The sequence below is a fragment of the Barbus barbus genome, assembly GCF_936440315.1.
Source record: "Barbus barbus genome assembly, chromosome: 21".
Taxonomy (NCBI): domain Eukaryota; kingdom Metazoa; phylum Chordata; class Actinopteri; order Cypriniformes; family Cyprinidae; genus Barbus; species Barbus barbus.
Genome location: NC_136749.1, coordinates 13,062,659 through 13,074,078, shown reverse-complemented (window position 1 = coordinate 13,074,078; position 11,420 = coordinate 13,062,659). Strand labels below are relative to the sequence as shown.

The 11,420-nt window shown below is 37.4% G+C and overlaps 1 protein-coding gene across 1 annotated transcript in view; it reads right to left on the bottom strand.

Moving 5' to 3' along the window:
- Nucleotides 1-2,998: 2,998 nt before the first annotated feature.
- LOC306887319 (voltage-dependent calcium channel gamma-4 subunit-like) overlaps nt 2,999-11,420 on the bottom strand; it is a 30,518-nt gene continuing 22,096 nt past the window's right edge. Inside the window, exons 4-6 of the mRNA XM_079444961.1 lie at nt 6,754-6,837; nt 5,956-6,096; nt 2,999-5,361 (exon numbers count right to left, since the gene is read on the bottom strand). Coding sequence (XP_079301087.1) covers nt 4,535-5,361; nt 5,956-6,096; nt 6,754-6,837 — 1,052 coding nt within the window. The 3' untranslated portion in view covers nt 2,999-4,534. The remainder of the gene's footprint in view (nt 5,362-5,955; nt 6,097-6,753; nt 6,838-11,420) is intronic.

Genomic DNA, 11,420 nt, shown 5'->3' with positions numbered 1-11,420 from the left:
TCGGAGGACTGCCGGCGAGTTAAGTAGCACAAGATCTTTTATACTCTTATCCTGCTTGGGTAGATTAACTGATGTTATAAAGGACTCTCAAAAGCTAATGTTTTGCAATAACTTGCATTATTTTGCTCATCAATAAGATTATAGACCTTAATGCTCATACACCGACTCTGAAATTTGAACAAATATTTCTATGATGGTTATGTACATAAAATCAGTGACCAACAGATCTGTTTACTGTCTTGAAAGGCTTCATTTACACAACATGCTGTGCTATTATGTGTTGTCCCTTTGTCTGCATTTGTATAAGAAAACTTATTTGATTACTAGGCGTATAATACTGATTTATCAGGTATCTGTGGGTTGAAAATGTTTTTTTTTTTTTTTTTTAATAGGCCATCCTATCAATGCTAAAGGCCTGTTCACACCAAGAAAGATAACTATATTAGTGTCAGATAACATTCTGTTTATTATAAGAGCACATTGCATTTTTTTTTTTGCCTGCCATTTTTGCCTAAATGCTAGTGGTCTTTAAAGTTGAATGGATTCTGATTGGCCATTGGTGCTTTCAGCATTCATCAGCTAGAAAAAAATAATTCTGAAAATGATTCCAGCAATATTGTTCCTCTGTCATTTTCATTATAGCTGTAGTGTGGACTTCTCATTTCTCATATAATTAAAATTATTATTAAAACTTTACAGTTGTAGTTACCATTATAGTTATCATCCTTGATGCAAACAGGTTTTTAGAATTATTATTTCAACTGAAAACCAGCTTTCAGTGTTGTTTTATACAAGCAAGTGATGGCTTAAACTTGGCAGGTAAGCTTCATTGACCAGAATTTTGTTGATTGTGAAGCTGGTTGACCAGCTTAGCTAGTCTAGCTAGTTGTAAACCCAAATGGAAACATCAGCATACTAGCATCACAACATAATGCTGGTGACCAGCTACAGTGATCCCAAAAAGTAACATTTTTGGACACATTTAAAAATAGGAAAGTTTTTTTTTTTTTATATATACTTGGAAAGTCTTTCTACCATCTTTCTTTAAAGTAAATGCTACTTGGTTTGTTAATTAGCTATAATTGGGATCACTTTATATTGGTCTTTTGCGCTTGGTTTTCAGTGAACAAAGTCATCATCAGACTGGATATCATAGATTTCAGTGCATAGATTTAATGGGATGGTTTATTATTTATTTATGTATATGTAAAACGATGCTTAATACTATACATATGAAACATATGTGTTTCTATTGAGTGTATAACAATTATGTACGAAATTGATTGATTTGCATGATATGGACCCACTGTTGAGCCACATTTCTATGTAAATACTGTGTGTTTATATTGTACTCCAGCTTTTCTTTAGACTCATCCCTTATCTCTATACTGAAGACTTTGTTGTTTGTGTCACTCTGTATTCGTCACGCTCTTTCTCCTTCACTAGTTTTGCTTGAGGATTAAATCTCTTTCACCTAAGACAGTCTCCTGTACTTCTTCCCTCGCTTGTTTCTTAATCTCACTCCTTTTGCCATTCGCTCAGTCTAAAATTAGCGCATTGCTCATCTAAGCACATCATGTAGAAGTGGATGAGAAATATTATCCTAGAATGTCAACTATGCCCCCCCTCGACGTTGTTGACGATGTTGATGGCTCTTGGGTGTCTCCGAGGGTTTGGGTGGAGCTGTGTCTGCCATCCCGTTCCTCCCCTCCCACCCGAGTGTTTGTGAATGCAGTGCCAGAACATTTGGAAAGTGAGGAAAGGTCTGAGCCTCAGTAATCTGTGTGTCTTTCGTCCAGTCTAACTAAAGCCTCCATCCTGTGCGTAACAATCTGGATCTCCTCAAACCGCAGAAATGACAGGTGGCGACCATGTTCCTGGAGCAACCGTCTCAACATGTCCTACAGGGATCTTATTACTGGCCCATTTAATTTGGTGAATCTGTACCATAAGAACATGTGGGCTGATCAGATGGGGGGAGTATGGTGGGTGCAGGAGTAGGGAAATTGGAGCTGTAGGTTGACACTCAAGCCAGAGGTCTGCTTGTATATATAGCCTTTTAATAGTGCCTGTCAGACTAGCGGGCTGTTCTTTCACTTTTTATGTGTACGAGTGCATGGGGTGGGGTGGGGGGGTTATAAAACAGGATCTGCTCGTGCAGGTTTATTGATTGTTGGTTGGGACCGAAATGAGTGCATGTTTGTGGGTTGGTACAATAAAACCCTCTAGACAGTCCTCCAATAGTGAGAAAGTGATGGCCTGCCCATCTGGAAATCAGGAAAAAAAAATAGGTCAATATTAATTTACCCAAAGTATACACAGAAAATGGAAAATTTTAAATACGATTCTGCAAAATATCCAGATTATATCTGCTTTTTTTTATTATTTTTATTTTGTTTTGTAATAGTTTTTTTTTAAAGCTGGTTATTAGAACAGTGGTTCTTAACCTTTTTGACTCAAAGGCCCCCTGTTGTTTACATGACTATTTTGAAGTATTTTAGTGTTTGACGTAACTAGAAAAAAATTATATTCATTGGTATTGAAAACATTCATGGAGTTTTAAGATTTTATTCATTTTATGTGACATTTACCTTATAAAGAGTCTTAAGAGTCTTGGGTGAATTAAAATAAGAAATATCTTGATTTTGGCTTATTTTAGTACTAATTTTGCCTTATTTAAAAATTTGTTTAAGGCATCTTAAGGCCTCCTTGAAAATTAGCTGAGGCCCCTAGCGGGCCCCGGCCCCTGGTTGAGAACCACTGAATTTGATGTTTATGGAAGCCCGTTTTGTCCTCAGAGTAAAAAAACAAAAACACAATGGTGGCTTTTTCACTGAATTTTGACTTTGTAACTTTCACTTTTTTTGTATTTTAAACTTTCTCACAGTTACCTATCTGTATTTTTTTACTGTGAGATGGAAACGTCCTTCCATGAAAGATCATCTTAGTTATCTTTTATGGATAAAGATGTTAAAAACACACAAATGACAACACTCGTAGATTGTCTGTTGTTTCTTTTATATATATATATATAAAATTCGTGCAATACAGTGTTAGTTTATCACACATTAAGATAAACCATATTTTCTCTAGATATATCTATTCTCCACTACGTAATATTTATAACTGACCACATAAATGCTGTCTGTGTGTAGTTTTTCATTTTTTTTAAATTTTTTTTTGTATGAATTAAAAAAGACCCCCGACTGCAGGAGATTGTGATTTAATGACCATTTGCACTCTTTTATGTAATGTCCTGTGTTGACCTCTTGTTGGCTGGGATCATGGAATAAAGGTTAAAGGTTAGCAGAATGTCCACATATATAATCTCTCATTTAGAGAAGCAGACGGATCAAAGGGAGTCAGGTGCAGCACAGTGAACATTTTAGTTTTTTTTGGATGGGAGTTCGCCTTTGGGATGCTGTCATGATCACATGACACAATGGAGGGAAAACACAAATGACACAGGGCATGCCCCACATACGAGTGTAGCCCAATCAGAGCTCAAGGAAGACAGTGTCCTCATACATATTCAAAAAAGCCCGACCCATTCTGCCCTTTTCTATACATAAAGACCCCCCCACCTTCACATCTGTACTCTAGATTTTTAAAGTATCCCTTTTTTTCAAATACAGTTGTGTAATATACATTTGCATTTTAAAATGTATTTTTTTTTTCATCCTCCCTCCCTCCGATTTGAAAAGCACAGTTTTGGATAGAAGTTCTGAATGTCATCATTCCTCATTTTCTCTATACAAATATATCATCTGTCCCTCTTTGACCAAGTGAGGGAATGTTTTAATGCCCCAAAACAAAGGTTTTCAATTCAACAAGTGCTACTTCTACTGCTAATAGCGATTTTAACAAAAATAATATGATGGTAGGTTTATATAAAAATCTTTTTCATTTTAACTCTGTCATTTCAGTCCATCAATTATGGTGCCGATCTCTTTACTGAGCTGGAAGACAGATATACAGATATTACACTAAATTGCATGTTATCAAAGGGTAGAAAATAAAACTTTCTTTAAAATAAATAAAATGCTTCTCACAAAGTTAGTCGTAGTAATTATCTTCTCACACATTGAATACACTCATGTTTCTGCAGTGCTCAGTATCACGTTTTGGAATCACAGTCAAAAATCTTTGAAAAGCAAAATAGTCTTTCTAGTTTAAAAACTAGAGTCATTCAACATGTTAAGAGCTAGCAGTTCAAACGTAGTCATAATAACAACAACACTTCTCCGTCTTGAAACTCCACGTCTAAAATCAAGCAAAATAATATCACAGTATCCCATGATAATTGATTCATTTAGATTAAACATGTTATAAAACAGTACTGAAGAGGAAAAAAAACAAAAAACATGGTGGTGTTGTTATTATGAGATGTTTGTCATTCTTTTACTCTTTATTTTTTTCATAAAGTGAAACATTTGTCAATGCTGAGAGACCCCTTTTTAGTTGTTTTCCAGTCTTTCCATGTACGTTATCTCTCGCTTTTGCACTTTATCAACTACGCCAACCCTCAATCGGTCTACACTGGTGTAGTCTTCCTATTTAGCGTGTTGGAGTTACTCTCTCTGTCACCTTTTCCTAGCCTATCCAGCGTTCCCATCCCTCGTTCCCGCTCCACCGTAGAGGAGAAAGGTGGAGGCTGGGAGGATGGGACGGAGTTGCTGAGTGGCGTGTTGGAGTTGGAAGAATTCTGGACGGCTGAGGGATTGTGGGATTTGAGTGAGGGTAGCGTCCCACTCATCATCATGCCTCCTCCGCCCCCTCCGCTCTCTTTTGGGAAGCAGTTGTGCAGCTGGTACAGCGTGGCACGGTCCACTGTGCCGTAGAGCGGAGGGGCACCCAGCCCTCCCAAACCACCCAGTTTGGGGTCTCGGGAGAGGGTGTAAAGGGAAATATCACCCCCTGGCAGAGCGGAGCGGGAATGAGGGTTGGGTAGAGTGGACACAGAGATGGGTCCCTGGGAGAGTAAAGCAGACGGGGGCATTCCGAAGTTCTTCCCCCCCGGTGGGCCGCCCACAGGAGAGGGGTCTCGTGAACGCGAGGGGTCTGTGGACCGAGAGCTGGAACGTGATCGGCGGCGGAAGCGGTAGCTTGGGAGCCGTAGCATGGCGTGAGTGGTGCTCTTAAAGATATCGGTGCGAGAGCGACAGCGGAGCTCCTTGTTCTTCTCAATGTAGATGTTTACCGCCAACACGCCCACCATCTCAGCCAGGATGAAGGACAGCCCGCCAAAGTAGAAGGACCAGCCGTAGGAGTACTGCCATTTCTTATCCTCGTCCTTCTTTGGGGAAATATCGCCCAGAGCAGCAGAAATGTACACTATCACACCAATGATGTTACTCAGGCCTAAAGATCAATGATCAAAAACATGCCAACTGATCAAAACTCTCATTTTTCCCAAGCATTCACAGTCCAATCTGGCAATTAGGTTTATCAGTTAAAATGTTTTACATTTCAGTAATATTCTGTACGGACAAACAATTAAAGACTTTTTGTAATATTGTATTTGGCATTTTGTGGTGTTTTCTATTGTCAGTATATACTGGACATACAGTGGGGTCCAAATGTCTTAGACCATTAGCGCAAAAGCTTCTATTTATCATTTTTTCACATTTTTTGGGGGGGATAAAAATATGCATTTATATATCACTGTATCATTGGAATTTACTGAAAATGTTACAAAAAAAAATTAATTGTAGATGAAAAAAAAAAAAAAATATATATATATATATATATATATAAACTGCAATTTTTTTTATAGATTTATTCATGTTTTTTTGTTTGTTTTTTTTTTTGTTTTTAAATCCCAGATTTAAGACTCTCAGACTTTAGGACACCACAGTGTATGACACATTTTTCTAGTACAGGTAAATATTAGATGTAATTTGACATTTACTACTGGACCAATGCCTGTACACACACAAAATGCACACACTTTACCTGCCGCTACAAACAGAATGCCAGCCCCCAGCACGATGTTCCTTTTGCTCTTGTAGAAACGGCTGGCTGCGATACAGACTCCTCCCATTAGCAGCAGGATGGCACTAAGAATGGGAAAGATGTTGGAGGCCCGGACCACTCCTGCAGGGAAAGAGAGAATAGCAGAGTAGGGAGACAGATGGGAGAGGGTGAGAGACGGAGGTCATTAGAAGCGTGAGACATGAGTGCAGGCGAGTCAATTCTGTTCAGGTCTTTAACACTGTGCATTCTTATCTCCATGGCACACTTTTAGATCTAAATATTAAGCTAAAATGAGTCACCTGGGTAATTAAATTATGCTGTTGTGCACTGTGTATGAAAAAGTCCCAGAGGAAAAATGTTCCCCTGGCAGTTCGGCATCCCATCTGGGACCAGTCAAGCTGGGACAGTGCAAGGAAATGCCATCTAAATACCAACCAAAATGCCAACCTGTGTACATGCATGCATTTATGCGTGTGACATGCACACGTGCACACAGGAAACTGTAGCACAGAAATTTCTTGGAGCATTTCAGGGGATATGAAGCATAGGATTGGATTTGGAGAATTATTGTGAATCTGCAATATGTTACTTAAAAATACAGGGAAGAAAGCATAAGGATATAAAACTAAACAAGAATGAGTAAATAGTGGAAATGCTTTATTTTTGGGTGAACTGTTTCTTTAACAAGGCAAAGACATTTGCTGTAGCTGCCTGCATTTCATTCATGCTGCAGAAATGCTTTCTCATGATAGTCAGTTGTAATAAAGGGCCGCTTACGCAGGACGTATTCTGCTCCATCATGATCAAAGTCAGCGTCCTCTGGGAAGTGGTTGATCTGGGAGCACACACCACGCTTCACCCCTACAAGCAAACAGACAGGAACATCAGAGGTAAGACATCCTTGCATCAAGCCTCACATACTGCGCATGTGTTACTTCTGAGCTTAACTGAGAATGAACTGCTGCACTGTACCTCTATCAAAACCCCTCACCCTTTCCCACAAATGTGTCTATATGATCACACCCTGATGTACAAACACTCGCTGCACTTTCTGGCAGAGATTGTTGTTGGATTCTTTTAATATTTAATACTTATCTAGATCATAATTAAGTGACATTGCTGTTTCATTACACTTCTGTTCAAAATTAAGTGTTTTTGAAGGAAGTCTCTTATGCTCAACCAAGTAAAAACAGTAATACTGTGAAATATATTACGATTTCAAAACAACCATTTTCTATTCTAATATATTTTAAAATGCAATTTATTCCTGTGATGTAAAGCTACATTTTCAGCATCATTACTTTGGTCTTCAGTGTCACATGACCCTTCAGAAATTATCATGAATGTTGAATTATCAACAATGTTGAACAGTTGTGCTATTTAATATTTCTGTGGAAACCGTTATACATTTAGTGTTTGATGAACGAAAGTTTGAAATAACAGCATTCATTTGAAACAAATGATTTGTTACAATATAAATGTCTTCTGTCATTTTTTTTGACCGAATTAATGTCCTTGCTGAATAAAAATAATTTCTTAACAAAAACAAAAAATCAAAACACAAAACAAGTGTCTTATATGGAAAACTGCATGAATATAAATTTTCTCCTACTAAAATGATACGAGTCACTTTTTGTTTTGTTTTTTAAATAGTTTTTGCTATTACAGGAACATTATAACTTAGAAATAGAGATACAAAAAAAGTATTCTCATAATAAAACAGGCATTAATGTGAGACAGATAGACATAGATATACGGATAGACAGATGGACAGAGACAGACACACAGATAGACAGACAGACAGACGGATGGATGGATAGATAGATAGACATAGTCATACAGACAGATAGATGAGAGATAGACAGACACAGAGATAGACAGATAGAGAGATAGATAGATAGACAGACAGATAGATAGATAGATAGACAGACAGACAGACATACATATACAGACAGACAGACAGACAGGTAGGTAGATAGATAGACCCTTCTGTAATCTCATTTAGGAATACTGCAAGAGTTCTGAAATACCAATTAATGGCTTAATCAGCAATCCAATCTCTTTAAATTAGATAGGGAAGTAATTTTCGGATTGTAGTGCCTGATAGAGATCTAATTCTCTTAATTCGTTATGTTCATTTGTTAAGATGTGGAACAGGAAACACACACATGCAGATATGCCTGGAGTCAGTCAGGAAGTGAATAGCTACCCGCTCCAGTGCAGACAGACAGACTGACGCTCTATGATGACATCATGACTGGTGTTGATTGATGGAGTGGGAATGTGATGGATTGATGAGACAGACACAGGGAGATACAGGTGGACAGGTGTGTGTGTGTGGGGGGGGGGGGGGGGGGGTCTTTTCACAGCTTTTTATGTCTTTTTTATATTCCTCCTCTGATGAACATTAATCTGTAAGAAAGAGATGAGGGCAGAAAGGGGAAAGGTGTCATTAAGGAGAATCTGGCATCAGCATTTGAGTTCTTTGTTAGAGATACTGCATCTTTCAGCAATGGCCTTGTCTAAACAGTAGTTACTGCTATCAAGTGCACAACACCAGACTTTCCATCTTTTGGAAATATTTTGAGAACGAACATTGTCCAAATTTCCATTCATGTGCTTTTGTACTACTTTGCTTTGAACAAGGTAATTTCCCCACTCACTGCCATATTTAGTTATTCAACATATAAATCGGCTATGAAGAAAATATATTTTTAATATCAGCATATATTAAAATCACATATAAATATATGGCTTTTATCATGAGGATATAGGTAAAACTCACTTTAGATACATCCACACTGTTGCCATTCAATATGACAATAATATTAAAATATTTTATGTATTGTATTAATACAATTGTGAAAATAATTTTACAGTAAAATTGTAATATAAAGGTTTAATTTCTACACATTTCAAATGTTAAACCATAGCCTTTATTTTGGTGGAAAACTGCAGGAGATCATAAAACTTCTCTTTTGTTTACAATATTTATAAAAGATTCTCAATTCAAGTTTGCATATTCGCTGCTCACGTGTTAAAGAACGTAATGCCTCACTTTGTTTTGCTTTCAATGGTTCAATGGTTCTCATTTCATCCTAACGTCTTTGTCATTCATCCCTGCTTAATATTTGAGGGAATTAACTGATTGGTCGGAACAATTCTTCTTTTGCTGCTGCCTCTTGCTTGATTTGAGTAGTGCATGTGCACAATTAAATACAGAGGTGTCACAAGCTTTTTGTATAGTTTAGAGTCATAATTTGAGGTCAAATTGTGAACCTGCTATGCCGCAGGTCTGCATTACCCACAGAAATCCAGTCCAAAGCACTGATCATCTACCCCAACTGAAAAGACCATCTTTTATAATCATCTTGAATAAATATCATTTTTGGTGTATGCAGATGCCGCATTCATCTGCTCCCATCAATGTGCCCACCATCTTGGAACGGTCAACATGTCATCACTCAGTAAAAATCAATCACTTTTCAAGATTGCATTGCCTAGATTTAAATTTCTGAAGAAATGGCATAACCTTTTTCTCAGGTGAGAATGTGTCTTTATATGAATTAACCAATATTACAGGTTTTTAAACCATGGTAATTTTTGATGTTGTGTTATCTAAAGCTTTTGTCTTGTTGTATTGTGTTAGTTTAGCAAAACCATCTGCTGAAGGCTACTGCTCGAGTGTTCACAGACAAGCCTTGCCTGTTCTAATATGGCGGATGGCAGATGTATAGGAGCCCATAGAAACAGGCTAATGAGGCATCTATGTTTATATTTCTATGGTTAAGACCAGCACCAAGCCAGTATGTATGCTCATGCTGGTCTAAACTGGACTTTTCAACAGGTATGGCCAGCAGGTATTTACCTACTTACCATGACCTTGCTTTCTCTGATCTAAGCTACAAAAACATGAAAGCAGCTCATTAGCTTTAAGAATAGCATTAGCTTCTGCTATCGATTGCTCCAGCAGCAGGGGAGCATAGATGAAGGCAAGGAAGAGGCCCAGCATGTGTGTGCGTGCGTGTCTAGAATCGAGTCGGGGTGATGTGACAATCAGTGCACCTATCATCACACAGCCAACAGTATTTGCTGTTTGGGCCGGTCTAGCTGTGACATTCATTATGCAGATCCAAAATGTCCGCCTTCCACTTCACCTGCTCTTAATTGTGTTTCTACTAAGCTTCCATCTTGGCTCTAATCCCTGGGGGAAGCAAGGATGTCTTGACCTCTAAACTATGCCAAGAGTCCTGTAACACTACAGCGAAGAAAGAGGGGAAAGCGAGGCTTTAATGAGATCGAGAAAGAAACAAAGAAAGACGACTGAGAGAGAAGCCGCGCCGCTGTGATGATTGAGAATCCAGGCTTATCTTTAATTGAATGCTTTGTTATCAGCGAGCTTAGCCATAAGGCTAAATTAGCAGAGCACAATGACTGGCTGCAGGCGGAGCGGAGAGCGCATTACACGGGGATGAGTAAGAGCACGAGGTGCTACAACAGCCCCTAAGACTGCGACTGCTGTCCCTCTGTGTTGACCTCTCAATGCAATCAGCTCAGCCTTTTAATTAGGCCTTTACAGACTTTTTTGGGCTTCGCTCCTACACTCAAAACTCTTTAGCAGTAAATGGCAATATCAGGGTTCAGGACGTGTATATGTTTTATGATACTGTGTCTGTTAATTATACTTAAATACTATTTAAATAAAGAATTGAACACTTTTGAAATGGTTTCATCCTTTATACAGGTATATTAGCCATTTTCAGAATAATTTAAATGATTTTCAGAATAATTTACTTGATTATGAAAATACTTGAATAATATGCATCATGTAAAGCTTGAGAGATCCTATTAATTTGATGAATAATTAAAGTAAACATTAAAAATCTTATGATTAGAGTATTTTTATAATTGGAATCATCACCAGCCTGTAAAATAATCTAAGACTTTTATCCTCTTAAAATAAGAATATGCCCTATATATATATATATACACACACACCATTCAAATGTTTGGGGTTAGTAACATCATTATTGTTATTTTTTAAATAAGTTATTTTATTCAGCATTTGATTTGAAAAAAAATTACAACAGGTTTTTAAAAAAGATTAAGTACAACATTATGTTCAACACTGATAATAAGAAATGTTTCTTGAGCACCAAATCAGCATATTAGAATGATTTCTGTGCGACTGAATTTTCATAATGTGACTGAAGACTGGAGTAATGATCACTTTGCCATCACAGGAATAAATGACACATATTAAAATATTTTTTCACAATATTGCTGTTTTTACTATATTTTTGATTAAATAAATACAGCTTTGGTGAGTACTGAAGAGATTTCTTTCAAAAACATCAATAAATCTTACCAACCCCAAACTTTTGAATAGTATTGTATATATTATTGAAGAGAGAACAGACAAAAATGTTTTTCATTCCTTACTT